At 58.0% G+C, this 15,981-nt stretch overlaps 1 protein-coding gene across 4 annotated transcripts in view; it reads left to right on the top strand.

The window, feature by feature from the left end:
- ADCY3 (adenylate cyclase 3) overlaps positions 1-15,981 on the top strand; it is an 89,489-nt gene that overhangs the window by 65,960 nt on the left and 7,548 nt on the right. For 2 of the 4 annotated variants that reach the window (XM_058682698.1, XM_058682697.1), the window contains exons 4-14: positions 1,343-1,473; positions 2,012-2,123; positions 2,277-2,404; positions 3,515-3,673; positions 4,420-4,597; positions 9,077-9,205; positions 10,786-10,928; positions 11,065-11,226; positions 12,845-12,932; positions 13,707-13,823; positions 15,689-15,810. In XM_058682698.1, the coding sequence (XP_058538681.1) occupies positions 1,343-1,473; positions 2,012-2,123; positions 2,277-2,404; positions 3,515-3,673; positions 4,420-4,597; positions 9,077-9,205; positions 10,786-10,928; positions 11,065-11,226; positions 12,845-12,932; positions 13,707-13,823; positions 15,689-15,810 (1,469 nt within the window). Of the gene's footprint in view, positions 1-1,342; positions 1,474-2,011; positions 2,124-2,276; positions 2,405-3,514; positions 3,674-4,419; positions 4,598-9,076; positions 9,206-10,785; positions 10,929-11,064; positions 11,227-12,844; positions 12,933-13,706; positions 13,824-15,550; positions 15,811-15,981 lie in introns of all 4 variants that reach the window. The other 2 variants (XM_058682696.1, XM_058682695.1) reach the window with 1 other exon arrangement.

The following is a 15,981-nucleotide window of genomic DNA, read 5'->3' as shown; positions in this document are numbered from 1 at the left end:
GGCTTCACCCCCTTGCACCCACTCCCGGGGGCTGTCTCCTGTCCCCTGTCCCTGTTGCTCAGCCTGAGCCGTGCTGCGGGGCTGCAGGCTCAACCCATGAGCCAGCTCAGTGTCTGCCTGCCACGCGTCCCAAATCTGCCCTGGTTTTCCCCTCACCTCTCTCTCCTCCTCTGTTCCTCACTTAAAGAGACCGGCACCTTCCACCCAGAGGCCCAAGCCACGGGCCTGTCCCGCCTGCTTGATGCAAGCTGTCGCCAAGCCCCACTTTGCCCAGATGACTGCTAACTGGTCACCTGGCCCGCCCTCCTGTGTCACAGCCCTGGGCACTGGGCCTACCCCACAGCTTTCAGGAAGGAGCTCCCCGTTCCTTGCCTCGCACACGAGGCCCTTCAGGATGAGAACGAGGGGTTGGTTGGCAGACGTTTTCTGGAAAGCGCCAGAAACCCCTTTCGGTTTTGCAGGCCACGTCTTCTCTGTCACAGCAACTCGACTCTGTTGGAACGAGGGGGCAGCCAGAGGTGACATGTAAACAAACGAGCTTGGCTGCCCCCCCCCCCCCCCCCCCCCGCGAGACACTATCTGTGCGAACTGCAGCAGCCAGGTTTGGCCCGCAGGTGGCAGTGTGGACCCCCCCCCCCCCCCCAAACCTAGCCGTGGGGCCGCTGTTCCCTGTTCCCGCCCCCATGGAAACCGCTGCAAGTCCCTGAACCTCCTGTCCCAGGTCTCTGGGCCTGGTGTGAGCAGCTCCCTCTGACGAGATGTTCCCAGCATCTCAGTCGGCAAGCCTCACTTCTGGGAAGTGTCCCTGATTGCCCCCAACACCCCCGGCAGACTCTGACACCCACCCTTCTTTGTTACTGCACGCTGTTCCTCTCCTGTCTGGGCATTTACCGTAATGCACTGCGCTGGGCCCGCTTACCCATCCCCATGAGACCCTCAGCCCTCTGAGGGCAGCAACTCGCTCATTTTGTGGCATTGGCACGTTATAGCATGCCGCCTGGCACCTAGTCGGTCTTCAGTCATGTTCAGTCAGAATTCTCGGGTGATCGCTCTGTGCATGCTGGGGTGGGTGACCCAGATCCTGCACCCTCCCAGTGCAGGAGAGAACGGGTCCACGTAGGAACTGCCACCTTTCCTGTGGCATTGAGGACACTCTGGAGGTACAGAACCAAGCTTGGGTTTCTTCATGGATTTCTGACTCCCGTGAGGGCTTTTAAGGTGTGCCGTCACAGCCCTGAGCCTGTTGCCCTGGGCCTCCGGCTGCCTCCCAGCATGGGGGAGGCCCCTGTAAGGCCCCGTGGGGTCAGCTGCTTCTCCACCAACCCTCTCCTCCTCCTCCTAGGAGAACCTTATGCTTTCCATCCTGCCCAAGCATGTGGCTGACGAGATGCTAAAGGACATGAAGAAGGACGAGAGCCAAAAGGACCAGCAGCAGTTCAACACCATGTACATGTATCGCCACGAGAACGTCAGGTGCGCCGGCCCGTGGGCCTGGGCTCCAAGAGCGGAACGGGGGCTGGGCTTTGTGGGGTCAGCCAAGCACTGTGGGATTCGAGAGTCTTCCCCCAGGACTAGAAGTTAGGCCATGCCTTCAGTGCGAGCCTCGGCCCCCGTGGGAGCAGTCTTGCAGACGGATGCCGGGAATGAGCCGTCTGGGCCATGTAGTCAGTCCCCATCATCGCACAGACGTCACCCAGAGTGCGGGGGTGACGTCTGTGAGGTCACCCAGCCATTCCAGGCCGGCTAGGGGCTAACCGCTGTGTTCCTACCAAGACGGGTGACTTCATCACGGGGCAGGAGCAGGCAGCATGGGGGAAGGAGGCCCGGAGAGGAGAGGCCCACGAGGATAAACTAAACGTCAGAGCCCCGCATTCGCCCTGGGAGTGCCAGGGGCTTGCCGCTTTGGGGTCGAGCAGGGACCCCCCTCTGCTGTGGTCCTGGGGCAGGAGCTGGTGGTGGGGCCAGGCACGCTGCCCGGAGCCTCACGGTGGCGCCCTCCCTGCTCTCCCAGCATCCTCTTTGCGGACATCGTGGGCTTCACCCAGCTGTCTTCCGCCTGCAGTGCCCAGGAGCTCGTGAAGCTGCTCAACGAGCTCTTCGCCCGCTTTGACAAGCTGGCGGCCGTGAGTACCCGGCCCCCGCTCAGCCTCCAGCGCGGCGGGGGGGCCACCCTCGGGGCTCCCACGGTCGCCTCGCACGGGTGCCTGCTCTGCCCCCTGCCCGCCCTCCGTGCCCGCGAGGGACTCAGAGTCACGCCGCACACCCTGTTCTTTCAGAAATACCACCAGCTGCGGATTAAGATCCTGGGCGACTGTTACTACTGCATCTGCGGCCTGCCCGACTACCGGGAGGACCACGCTGTCTGCTCCATCCTTATGGGGCTCGCCATGGTGGAGGCCATCTCGTGAGTGGGGGCCTCTGGGGGGAGGGGCTCTGGACCGCGGGAGAGGCGGGCCCTCCGTGGTCCGGCGTGGGGGCTCGGCACACCCCAGGCCCCCACGGGACGTGGGTGCCGTGTTGGTCGGCAGGCGGCTCAGTCCCCGGCTCTGGGAAGGGGGGACGTGGCTCGCCTTCTTGCCAGCTGAGGGGCCGAAAGCCTTCCGTGGCCTCTGAGGGGCCCAGCCTGCATCCACTGTTGTTTTCTAGAGAAGTGGCAGTCGTGGTAAAGGCTGTCACACCTCCTCACGCTAGGTTGGAGTCCCCCCAGGCTCCCTGTCCCTTCTCTCCGTGTTTTCTCACTGTGAGCCTCCAGGCCCGTCTCAGGTCGGAAAGTCCGAGTGTGACAGCGACGTGGGGCAGCAGAGGTGGGACAGGGCCCCGGCCTCTGCTCTGGGCTCCCAGCCAGGGCTCCTGCCTCTGCCACTGGGAGGACACTGCCCTCTTCCCCCTCGCCCTCCCCTGTCGCTGTCACATTGCAGGTGGCTTAGAGGCCCCAGCAGGCAGGCCCTGGCTGGGATCAGGCACCAGGAGGGAAGGGGGCTCCTTGCTGAGGTTTCCCACCCCACCACCAGGATGGAGGCTGGGTGGTTGGGGGGGGTGGGGGGGCGGGGAAGGGACACCTTGCCACCAGAGGGCGGTTTTGCATTGTTACCATCTTCTGGATTAGAGCTTCTCTGACATTGGCCTAGACACAAATGCTGTGCTGGGAGCGTGTGGGGGGTGGGTAGTTCAGGATCATTCACCTCCACTTCCCTCACCTTGGGGCAGCTTTCCCTGTCGCGCGGGCACCTGGCACAGGTGGACGCGGGGAGGTAGCGGCCATTATTCTGTGGCTTCCTGCCTGCACCCCCATCACGCTAACTCACGATGTGAGTCTGGGCCTGGGCCGACCTGCTGGACCCCTAGCCACAGGTCACTTAGCTGAAGTGCAGGCAGAGAGCTGTGGAGTGCCCAGCAGCCCCCTCGGCCTGGAGTGGGAGAAAGCCAGCACAGGACTCTTCCCGCAGGGCACAGAGGGCCGGCCACCTTGCCACGGCCATGCCCGACCCTCCTCCTTTCCGTGTGTGCCTGGCAGGTACGTGCGGGAGAAGACGAAGACTGGGGTGGACATGCGTGTGGGGGTGCACACAGGCACGGTGCTGGGGGGCGTCCTGGGCCAGAAGCGCTGGCAGTATGACGTGTGGTCCACCGACGTCACTGTGGCCAACAAGATGGAGGCTGGTGGCATCCCCGGGTGAGCGAGCATCTCCTTCCCGGTGGGCGGGCGTGGGCACTGAGGGAGGGGACCGTCCATCCGTCGGGGCTGGGGCTCAGCCAGGAGACACCCAGGAGCAGTGTTCTTCCTCGGGGTGCCTGCCTGCTTGCCCCGGGCCCAGCTGCCTCCTGCCTAGGCCTCTGCAGCCGTGTGTCCTCGTCCCCGTCCCCATCCTCTCCTTGTGGGGCCACAGACGCTGGCACAGCCGTAGCCGCCTCCCAGGCTCCCTGCAGGGCGCCAAACCCAAGGAACAGGTTCTGACGTGGTGCACACCTGGCTCGAGCTCCTTTATACCACCAGCCAGTCAGGGCGGACGGGCCGAGGACACAGAGGAACCCTCCCCGACTGGGTCAGGGAGCGGCCCTCCGGGGCAGTCAGGGTCCTGTCCCTCAGTGGTGACTCCCCAGAAATGGGTAACAACCCCCTGACGGCGGGTGGGAGCCATGTGAGGTGCATAACGGTAGGATCACCAAGTTCAGAGCAGCCTTCTACGCTCCTCGCCTGGCCCGGTGCTGTGGGCAGCCTGAGGGTGTTTCCTTCCTGTTTTGCGGATGTGGCACTGAGGCCCAGAGGGGCAGGGGCCACACGGGCCTCACAGCCAGTTAGCACCGGGGCGCCCCGGCTGGAGCTCTGGTGGCACGTGTGTCCCCGCCTCCCCGGCAGCCTTGGGCTTTGGGGTGGCCCGACCCTCCGCTGACGGTCCCGGGCCTCTTGCTGCCGTCCAGGCGTGTGCACATCTCCCAGAGCACCATGGACTGCCTAAAGGGCGAGTTCGATGTGGAGCCGGGCGACGGGGGCAGCCGCTGTGAGTACCTGGACGAGAAGGGCATCGAGACCTACCTCATCATCGCGTCCAAGCCAGAGGTGAAGAGAACAGCCGCCCAGCACGGCCTCGACGGCCCGGTGAGTCTGCTGCCCGCCTCGCACGGGACGTGGAAAGGCAGGGTTCGAGAAGCAGGGCCTGGGGAAGAGCGGGCGGGGCCGTGGGGGGCACCCTCACAGGGGGAAAGCCGGCTCCGGGGGGAGTAGGGCACATGGCTCCCGGCAGGCTGACGGTGAGTGGTACAGCAGAGGACAGGCACCCGGAGAGGTGTACGTGGCATTCGGGAGAGCAGCTGGCTAGGGAAGGGCTCCCTGCGTGGAGGAGGCAGTCAGAATCATGGGAGAGATGTGGGCACCCAGGGAGCGAGTTCGCGGAGTGGGTGAGGATGCCAGGGGCAGGCACTGAGGTTGGCTTGGTCACGGAGGAGAACCGGGCTGGGAACTTTGCAGGGCGGGAAATGAGAAAAGAACTGGATGGAAGCGGTGAGGTCGTCCTGCCCTGGCCTCTCTGCTGATTTCCTGCATCTCGTCAGACCCAGTGCCCTCAGCAGCTGCCCCCACCAGCCTCCTGACAGGCTGTCTGGTTAGAAGCCACCAGTGGCTGCTGCAGAAATTGGGCCGTCTGTCATCCTCTGCTGAGCCTGGAAGGCGTTTTACTCCTCGAAGCTTTGCGCTTAAAAACCCCACCAGTCGTGGGAATTTGACAGTTGGGGGGTTTGGTGCTCCCAGAGTTGGCACGTGGAGACCATCCCATGGCCGAGGCTTTGTCTCATGATGGTTAAAGCAGGGCTTGAGCTGGTCCGGTGAGGTTTCTGTGGCTGAAGATGTGACCCCTGTAAAGTCCGGAAAGAAAACTAGACGCCTTCCCCCCTCCCCCACGTGTATGTGATGACTAGCAAATCAAACACAAACAGAAGATTCATCCGTTTAAATCGAATTGCAACCACTGTTTCGTGAGTACTTCCGTTTCTCCATAATTTCACTTAATCCTCAAGACAGCCCTGGGAGAAAGGGGGCTGTCGTCATACCCACTTTACAGAGGAGGAAACTGAGGCCCAGAACTTTGCGTAAGTTGCAGATCTGGTAGGTGGCAGAGCAGGGCCCTGCCCCCGACCTGCCAGCCACCCCGTAACCCAGAATGTGGGCACCCCCCTGTGAAGGCGTTCACACGGACTCAGCACTGGGAGGCCTGCACATGTGGGCACCGCCTCACTCCTGAGTAATTTAAAGTCCCATGAGGTGCCCGTGTTAAAGCAAAGGACACTTCAAGGTATTTTGGGCTGCATGTGAAGTCTGAGCTACAATTAAATGCTCCAAGGAACTCAGAAAAGTAGGAAGCTGTTTTTCAGAAAATTAGGAACTAAGACTTGACCTTGCCACAGAATTAACAAGTTCATTCATATTTTTAAGAGTGCTCTTTGGGGAACTGTAACATACTCACTGGAACGCATTGAAAATGTCTCTTCAAAGCTGTTCTACCAGACAGTAATCGACAGTAATTTAAGCAATCAGCTACTTTTGTAAAGCGGTAGGAGATTTGTAATTCCTGGCATACAAAATTTTTAAGAAACTGAGCAATGTTACTCCTTTCAAAATGTACCCACAAATTTGGTTTTACCGGGGGGCCACCTTGAAGTCACAAAGCAGTCAACACGTCCTTGGGATAGCACTCATTCCGCTGTGTTCTGATCTTGTATTTTATTTCGCTTCTTTCGATCACCCTTGCATGGCGTGTCATTTGGCTCAGGGGTTTTCCTCAGCACCTGGCACCCCTCTGAGAGTGCAGATGAGGGAAGGGAGGCCCAGGGAGCCTGGGCAGAGCCCGTCTCCATGGAGCCGTTGTGCTTGAGACATTCTTCCACTTGCAAATGAGAGAAAAGTTGAGTCTGTGGTTGCATGGCTTAAAACATCAGCTCTGAAGCTGTGAGCCAGCAGGAAACGGCCCATGCCGAGGCCGCGGCCTGAACAGGACGGAGCACAGGCACTGCGGGTCGAGAGAACCGACCTCTTCTTCTTAAGTGCACCATCACACAAGACAGCCGGCACTGGTTCCCGTGGAAACGTGAATGGTGTTCTCTTTTTTTTTTTTTTAATTTTTTTTTTTTCAACGTTTTTTTTTTATTTATTTTTGGGACAGAGAGAGACAGAGCATGAACGGGGGAGGGGCAGAGAGAGAGGGAGACACAGAATCGGAAACAGGCTCCAGGCTCTGAGCCGTCAGCCCAGAGCCTGACGCGGGGCTCGAACTCATGGACCGCGAGATCGTGACCTGGCTGAAGTCGGACGCTTAACCGACTGCGCCACCCAGGCGCCCCATGAATGGTGTTCTCTTTTCAGCACTTCTTTCAGTGACATTTTGTGGCCATTCAGGTTTTCAGTACTTTTGTAAAGTTGAATTTTAACAGTTTTTCTCCAAAAAAATTATTTTAAAGTTTATCTTAGAGAGAGCATGCGTGCGCACATGTCGGGGAGGGGCAGAGAGAAGGAGAGTCAGAATCCCAAGCAGGCTCCACGCCCCCAGCGCAGAGCCTGATACGGGGCTTGAACTCACAAACTGTGGGATTGTGACCTGAGCCGAGCTCAAAGAGTCAGAGGGTTAACCAAATAAGCCACCCAGACGCCCTGTTAACAGTTTCTTACTGCCCTTCCTGAAAATATCAATTTCTCGAAGTAGAAAGGCTGGGTTAAGGTTTTGCGCATGGAAAGCTTTTACCCCCGCTCACTCACCACCTGCCTCCCACCCCCGGAGGGCACCCTCACTGCCCAGCTCTTTACTCACTTTTAGGTTTGTTCATTTGAAAGACAGAACCGTGATAGATCACTGTTGTAACCTCATTTCTGTAATCATTAGTAAGGCTGGATGCTTACCGTGGTTGTCAGCGAGGTGTTTTCTTCTGTGGCATGTGCTTTATGTGGCCTTTGAGGGCCCGGTCCCCTCTCTGCTTTGTAGGGGCTCTTTGTTTATTAGAGAAGTGAACCCTGGCTCATGCGGTGGCCGGCAGCCGTCGGCGGGGCATCCGCCATGTGCCAGCGCCGCTGTGTCACAGGGAACTCGAACGTTTGGCTGTGGTTGGGAGCTCCCGCCTCCTGTGTTCTCTGCAAGGCGGCATAGCAGCCACCGGGGCACGCAGAACTCATCACAGCCCGTGTAGCTCGTGTGGTCGACAAGTGTTCAGGAAGTCCTCATGATGAGTCCTTCCCGAGTGTCAAAAAGCTTCCAGACCTCTCCCTGTGCACACTGCCCTTGTTGTCAGGCCCACCCACTCTCTCTGTCTCACATGCCATCTTTCATGATGCCCAGATTTCCCCCTCGGCCCCGGCCATTGCTTGCACTCACCCTGTGGCCCCTGTAAGTGTCCATCTGCACAGACACGGGGGAGCTCGGTCCCCAGGTCCGAGGCCCAGTGCCTGCCGGTCCCTCCGCCCTCCCGTCTCCATCAGCGACAAGTTCATTCTTTCAACAGTTCAGACCAAAAACTGTGAACACGTGCTCGAGCCCTCTCTTTGCCATCCACAAGCGCGCTCTGTTGACCCCTCCTGCGAAAGAGAGCTCTGACCCCCCCCACACCCCCTCACAGCCACCCCCGTCTGGGCCACCAGGGGCTGGGCCGCTGACCTGGCCCCGGTGCCCCGTCCCCATGGCAGGCAGTGTTCCTGCTGAGGTGTCAGGTGAAGTCCTGTCACTTGTGTTGGTCTCCATCTCACCCAGAGGGAAAGCCCGAGCCCTGCGGAGGCCAGGAAGGCCCAGCATGGCCAGGCCCTCGCCGCCCTGCTCTGCCTTCACTCACCATCCCCGCAGCGGCTCTGACCTCCCGGCAGTGCTCAGGCCCGTTGCCGGGCCTTTGCACCAGCTTCTCCCTCTTCCCAGGGCCTCTGTCCCCACAGAGCCAAGTGATTCGCTCCTTCAGGCCTTCGCTGACCTCCTCTCCACTGTCCTGCTCCCCTGCGATCCTGTGCCCCTTTCCTGCTTTATCTTTCTCCAGAGCACGTACCCTCTTCTTACGCGCTCTGCTAATTTTACTTACTTGCTTCCCTGTTGTCTGCCTTTCCTCAGTAGAACGTGAGCTGTCCTGGTCAGGACGTTCTGTGTGTATCCCCAGGAGTTAGAGCAGTTCCTGTCACAGAGCAGGGACTCAGTAACACTGCTGCCCTCTGTTTCAGCGTTTAACTTACTCTGTCAAGGAAGAGTACTTAATCACTGGGGACATGGGCTTGTGGAATTTATTCAGACTTTCGGAAGGCATCTGACAGGCTCTACACCAAAAAAAAGACCTCTGTGAATCACTGTGTGAAGCAACTGTTTTAGAAATAGGAGTTGAAACAATAGGGTCTTTCTCTGCTTTGAATAATTTTACTCGTGGAAAAAGATACCAGAAAAGTACAGCATTTTAAAATTAATGTTCTAGAGGAGGAGTCAAACGGTTACTTCTTTAGAAATTAGAGCTTCCAAACTCTAGTGGGAAGATTCCAGACTGATAGTGCGTGGACCAACCAGGTCTGCTGGGGCCGGTGGGCGGCTGGGTCCAGTGCCCCGACAGCCACGTCTTTCCACCACCGCAGGCCCTGCTGAATGGAGCGCCAGCTTCCTCAAAGCCCAGCTCTCCCGCCCTCATTGAGACCAAGGAGCCCAACGGAAGCATCCACACCAGCGGCTCCACGTCGGAGGAGCCCGAGGAGCAGGATGCCCAGGTGTGTGCGGGGCGGGGGGCCAGGGCTGTGGGCAGGGGATGGGGTGGGGAAGATTGCTGCAGGAGTGGGAGACTGGCCTGGGCTCTTCTCCTTTTTACCGGTGTCACCTTGGGCGTCACCTCCTACCCTGGTTCCACTGTCTCCTCCTGGGGTGGAGGGGGGCAAGTCCAAAGAGGTACTCACCTCGGAGGCCTTGTCTAGCCCTCCTGTCCCAGAATCCTGTGGCTTTGAGGGCAGCGAGGACATCCGTGGAGAATTCTGTAGGATTCAACCAAGACTGTTCTGGAAGTGAGACTTCAGGGTGGACCCACCTCTCTGTTCCACAAGTCCCATGACAGTGGCAGGGGTTTCCGGAGGAATTAACATGCTTTCCGCCCTGAGGACGGGGCCCATCTTGGGACAGCGTCCAGGACCTGTCCGTTACTAAAGAGCTTCCTGGGCCCACTCAGTGATAAAGGCAGGTCCTGGGAGACGGGGGTCTCTGCCTTGCTCAGGTGAGCCTTCTGGCAGCCGCGCCGTTCTCACTGCTGGGCGGTGGCGGGTGGGGGGCAGACGAACGGCCCCGGTGCCTTGAGATGAGGGGGCTGCAGAGCAACAGGGGAGACAGGGCTGAAAGTTCTGGAGGTTTTCTGGATCACCGTGACGTTCAGCAATTGTGATTTCCTTGATAGAAGGTGGAAATGTAGACTCGACATAACTCGTTAACAAGAACGCAGATCCTTTTAGCAGCTTGTAATTTTTCTGTCCTCATGATTAGCCACACTCCCCAGCATGCGCTTCAGGGACAGAGGTTCTTGGTGCTGGAACAGACCTTCCTCGTCATTTTACAGAGGAGAAAGCTGGAGCTGGGCAACACGAGTGACATGGGATCAAATTGGCAACCAGTGGCACGCCCGAGCTTAGGACCGGGCTGTCTTGGTCCTGGCTTCCAGATACATCTGGACCCGCACAGACAGCGCTAATGGGCCCGGTCTCAGTTACCATTTGGGCTGATGGCCGTGTAGTCACAGTCTGGAGTCATACTTTTGGAGCTGATGCTTTTCCTCTGTGCGAATTAAAATGGTAGAAGTCCCCCAGCCCCGCCACCCCACCAGTGACAAGGGTGTCCCTTCTTCTCCCAGCACTTTCCCCCTCAGACCTTCCTCCCCCAAATGAACCGATGTGCACTCCCTTAAGCCCTAGGGTTGGGGGTCATTCATGTCCCAGGGACGCTGATTGCGTGGCTGTGTGGGACCCCGTCCTCGTAGCAGGATGTGCCGGGACTGTGCTGCCCCAGCAGCGGTCTCACATTCCCGGGTGTCCTCCTCGGGGCCAGTGGCTGCTGCCCCACATGCTGCCGTTAGTGGCTGGTCACTGCAGAGCCACGGTCCTGGGAAACCAGGAAGGACTGTGGCTTTGGGTCCAGACCTAAGCAAGATAGAGCCGCGTGGGGGCGTAGGGAAGACTTCCTGTAAAGTGGTTTCTAGAAGGGCTTAGTTAGTCCTCCTGAGTGTGATCCCTTTTGTCCCCGCCCCCCCCCCACCGCCCCTGCACCACCCTCTTTCCCCAACTCCGCCCCCACCTCGGGCACTGCCTTGCAGGCGGACAATCCCTCGTTCCCCAACCCACGCCGGAGGCTGCGCCTTCAGGACCTGGCTGATCGAGTGGTGGACGCCTCTGAGGACGAGCATGAGCTCAACCAGCTACTCAATGAGGCCCTGCTTGAGCGAGAGTCCGCCCAGGTGTAAGTGGATCCTCTGCATATACCTTGTAGGCCCTGACTTGGGGTTCAGGAAGTTAGCCATCTTAAATGGGGCCCCTTCCTGTTAGGCCAAGGCAGATGTGACATCCGTGTTTCATGGGACGTGTTTCCACCGCAGAGTGAAGAAGAGAAACACCTTCCTCCTTTCCATGCGGTTCATGGACCCCGAGATGGAAACCCGCTACTCCGTGGAGAAGGAAAAGCAGAGTGGGGCCGCCTTTAGCTGCTCCTGTGTTGTCCTGCTCTGTACGGCCCTGGTCGAGATACTCATCGACCCCTGGTGAGGAGGGCATGGTGGGAGCCGATAGGCCAGGAAAGAGGAAAGGTGATGAGCATCCTAGGCCAGAGGTGTAAAGGGTGTGAGTGCATCATCTGGAGCCTGACACTGGGGCAAAAGCCTGGTCTCTTCCTTGCCTCGGTGGAACAGCCCCAGCCGATCTCGGGCCCAGGTGTAGCTAGGACTGTGCCCTGGACCCCCTTCCTTCTGTCTACCTCGGGTTCCAGAATAGCACTAGCCTTAAAACCAGGATGGAGAAAGCCGAGGGGTAGAGAGGGGCCCAGGAGGATGGAGGCCTTGGCTGTGTGGGCCTCAGTGGTCTTGGGACGAGGAGACAGAAGATGGGGACCCTCTTCAACCTCAGTCGTCAAGGCTGACCTGGCTTCCCATTCTTGCCTCATCTTAGCAGGTGATTTTAAGCTCTGGGCACAAACGGATTTCTGCAACACAGCAGCAGGTCCTCTGGGGCACAGGGGATGTTCTGGAGTCCTTGCCCCAACCCTTGAGGCCCGAGTAAAGGTCAGAGGTCCCCCTCCCCGTGGCCCATCAGCAGCTCACTCCTGCACGGGGTTCCCCCTCAGAAGGAGGTGGGCGGAGCCCTGTCCCAGTTACAGTTGGGGGCACCGTAAGGAGCCTCGGACTTAGTCGCAGGTTTCTAGACACGGCTTCATTGCCTATTTGTTGTACAGCCATGTCTCTAAGGTTCCCAGAGTATCGGTTTACTCATCGGTAAAGCCAAAGATGATGATGGTAATAACAATTTGAAGATCATAATGCCCTCTCTCCTAACTCCCAGGACTGTTGGGAGGATCAAATCCATTCATTTGCTGCACAGGTATTTACGGGCTGCTCTGTGCCCGGCGCTGAGGTCTAGGGATACGCAGCGAGGACTGCGTACAAACAGCCCCGCTCTCATGGAACTTCCGTTCTAGCAGAGGGAGGCAGACGTAAACAATTGAATAATCAAAACACGTATGCAGACAGGGGCTGGTGGCATGGATAAAAGTCAGGTGAAGAAGGGAGTGGGGAATGCTGGCGGCGAGTTTAGTTGTGTCGGCGTTTGTGTACAACCCCGGGCGGAACGGCCTCACCGACAGGGCAATACTTCAGTAGAGACCGAGAATCCGAGAATCAGGCGCCGGCTTGGCAACAGAGGTTCCTAGGGAACCGAATGGTGGGGGTGTGAGTACGGGGAGGATCTGGAGACCCCGAGTTTCTCGGAATTGAGAAGGTGGGCGTGGAAGTCCCTGCTCAGCTGTGAAGCTCTGTGCGGTCGGCAGAGGGGAGACCTTGCCACCCTCGGCTGCAGGGGAGAGGCTCTGTCCCCCCGCTCTCCCTTCATGGCAGGGCGCTCATTCCTGAGAACCCCGTGTTTCTCCTGGGCCCTGCCCAAGGGCATCTGTGCCCCAGCAACAACTACCGCTGGGGAGGGCCGCACATGCCCAGGCCCCGCACTCAGGGCCTCCATCCCGTCTCCACAACAGGAGGCAGGGCTCCGTGAACGTTTCAGGTGTCGGCATGGAAGGGCCTGCCCTCTCCCTTCTCCTCTTCTCTCCTGGCCCTTCACCCGATCTCACTGACCCATCTGCTCCCCTCTCTCATTGTCGTCTCCCCTTCACAGGCTGATGACAAACTACATGACCTTTGTGGTCGGGGAGGTTCTCCTTCTGATCCTGACGGTCTGCTCGCTGGCCGCCATCTTTCCCCGGGTAAGAGCCGCTTCCCCTTTGACTCCGAAGCCTTCTGCAAGTGCAGGTGGCATCGACGGAGTTCTGCATCCCGTCAGATCCTGACAGATACGCTGCCTGTGTTAGGATGGTGCAGGCATTTACCCATTCATTCATTTGTCCCACACCGGTCATTCATTTGCTCCAGCTGAGCAAGCAGGGGTGTGTAAGCCAGAGTCTGGATAAACGGGGACCTGCGTAGAAAAGCAGCGGAGGCCCCACCGGAAGGGGGTTGGTCCCGATTGTGACGCACAGTGAAAGCCAGACAAAGGGACTGAGACGTTCTCCTGTAAGCACCGGGGTCCCATGCAGAGTCTGGGATCAGAATGACCAGAGAAAAACAGTGTTTTAGGGAAGGGGGTCTGGCAGGTGACTTGCCGGGTCACTTGCAAGACTTAGGGCACACCGACCCAGGAAAGGCAGGAGCAGCCAGGCAAAGATGGCCGGCCCCGAACATTGTTCCCTGACGTGGCCTTGCCGCTTGGACTTACGGAGCGGGCTGCCGCTGCTGGCGCTGCCCGCAGCCCCCTGGGCTGGTCTCCGTGTCTGCTCCAGAAAGGGCTCTGGTATCTGGAGGCCCCGCTGTGTCACAGACCCCTCCAGTGGGACTGATACAGAGCATCAGGTTCCTGTGCCACCTCCTCAAGTCTGCCGGTCAGTTTTTGGTTGACTCACAGGCAAAGGGTCATTAGCAGCCATATTTACAGGAGAAAAGAGTGTCAAAGGCTCATGGCCCCTGAAATTCCACTCTTCTAGGCCTTTCCTAAGAAGCTCGTGGCCTTCTCGACGTGGATCGACCGGACCCGCTGGGCCAGAAACACCTGGGCCATGTTAGCCATCTTCATTCTGGTTATGGCAAACGTTGTGGACATGGTGAGCTCCAGCTGTCGCTGCAGAAGGGACACCCCCTCTCTCAGTGGAGAAAGGCTTCTGTATTGGCCAGCGTGAGCAGTTTGTCAACCAGTCCTCCCAACTAGACACGGCTGAGTTTTCCTAAACAGATTATCTTGGCCAAATGGAGAGCGTCTTCTACCCCGGAAACCTGAGACTGACCTGTCGCCCCCAGCTCCGTGCTCTCCCAGAGTGCAGGAGCCCGACACCATGCTCCAGATCCCGTGTTGGATGTTGACTCATTTAATCTAACAGTCCCAAGACGTGTTGGTACCAATGCCTACAGCCTCAAGGCTCAGAGAGGTTAATTCACTTGTTTTAGGTCACACGGCCAGTAAGTGGCAGAGTAAAGGACTGAGCAGTTCTAAACCCCAACCCTGTGAAGAAACTCCCTTATCTCGCTGCTCAAGGGGCACAGTACTTGTATGCGTTCTGCAGATCTGAAGTGTTCCCTACAGTGTGGTGAAAGCCAGGTATCTAAGGGGTATCTAGGGGGCAGGTAAGCCCGTTCCGCTAAAGGAGCTCTCCTGTCTGGCCTTCGTCCATTTGAACGTTGCCAGACCTTCCTAGAGCCCAAATGGCTCGGGGCAGACAAATCCTCTTCTCTGCTCTCCTCAATTCACGGAGAAGCGGCAGGTCCCAAGGGGGCAGCCAGATGCTTTCCTGGGGAGAGGGGACAGCAGTTGGAAACCCCGACCTATTGACTGAGAGCCGCCAGTCATTTGCTGAGCGCTGGCAGCTTGGAGCTGTCGTTGACTTTCTTGTCATTCGTCATGGCTCCCGACAATTTTGGCAGTATTATATACACTCTTAAAAAGTCCTACATTTTCCAAATAAATCTTATAGCACTTGCTTTATTTTCTTTAAAAATTGAAGCACAGGAAAAAAAACAAAACCTCACCATGGAGACTGAATCTGGTGGTAGTAGAGGTGAAAAATCCCTAGGGCCAACTGAGCCCAAGTCCAACTAGAATGAGAAGTTGGGGGCTCCAGAACCTAACACGCCCCTGGTCGCACGATGCGCGAGTGCAGGGAAGAGAAGCCCCAGGCCCCTAGCATGTCTGAACCCGCCTGGAGCCTGGTGCCGGGTCATGGACAGCAGGAGAGCCCGTTGCCAACGGAGGGGTGCAAGACCAGGGAGGTATAGGAAAACTTTTCACGTGCTGAGAACTTCCCCAAAGGCAGATGAGCACCAGAGGTTGCAAGTTACAGAAAGTGGGTTGGATTCAGTTCCCTTGACTCCATGTGCTCGGCAGCAGGACTCGAGAAACGGAAGTGTTTGCGCGGAGACTGGCTGCCATCGCGGTGATGCTGTGGGGGAGCCCCCCACCCCCTTAAGCAACAGTGTGATGTGGGCAAGAGCATTTGTAGTTGAAACTGAAATACTGGACTCCTGGCTCTGGCTTTGCCACTTGCTCATTGTGCTATTTTGTGCAAGTCCAGCCTCTCTGAGTTTTCTATACAAAGGTGGCAATAGCAAAAATACTGGAATTTTCATAGACGTCAAATGAGAGACAGTTAAGGTCTTAGTAGGAACTAGTGGCCTTTGTATTCTTCCTTGGTAAGTTTCCCCATCTGTCAGTGTTTCTGAGGGAGCTGTGGGAAGTGGCAGCTGAAAGGACACTGCCGTGCACAGCCCTCTCTGACCAGTGTCTGCTGTCCCCCTGTACCCTGTGTTCTCCCCCTGCCACCCCGGGCCTGCCCTCCAGCTTAGCTGCCTGCAGTACCACACAGGACCCGTCAACAGCACCGCAGGGATGGAGGCAGAGGATGGCTGCGTAGAGAACCCCAAGTATTACAACTATGTCGCTGTGCTGTCCCTCATCGCCACCATCATGCTGGTGCAGGTCAGCCACATGGTGAAGCTCACACTCATGCTGCTTGTCACGGGTGCTGTGGCCGTCATCAACATCTACGCCTGGCGCCCCATCTTTGATGAATATGACCGCAAACGTTTCCAGGAACATGAGTAAGATGAGGCCTCTTTAGGGGTCTGTTTTGTCTCCTTCCTCCCCCCACCGCCCAAGTCTCCACGTCAGGGTCATGGCCTTGGGCTCCTTCGAGGCTTGGATGGGAATCGGGGTTCGTGGCTTCTCACAGATACGCCTCTGAGATCCTTTCCATTCTCGATGAGTGGAAG

Source organism: Neofelis nebulosa, chromosome 9, assembly GCF_028018385.1.
Source record: "Neofelis nebulosa isolate mNeoNeb1 chromosome 9, mNeoNeb1.pri, whole genome shotgun sequence".
NCBI classification, from domain to species: domain Eukaryota; kingdom Metazoa; phylum Chordata; class Mammalia; order Carnivora; family Felidae; genus Neofelis; species Neofelis nebulosa.
Note: the sequence above shows the minus strand (reverse complement) of the source record. Positions and strands in the feature narration are given on the sequence as shown.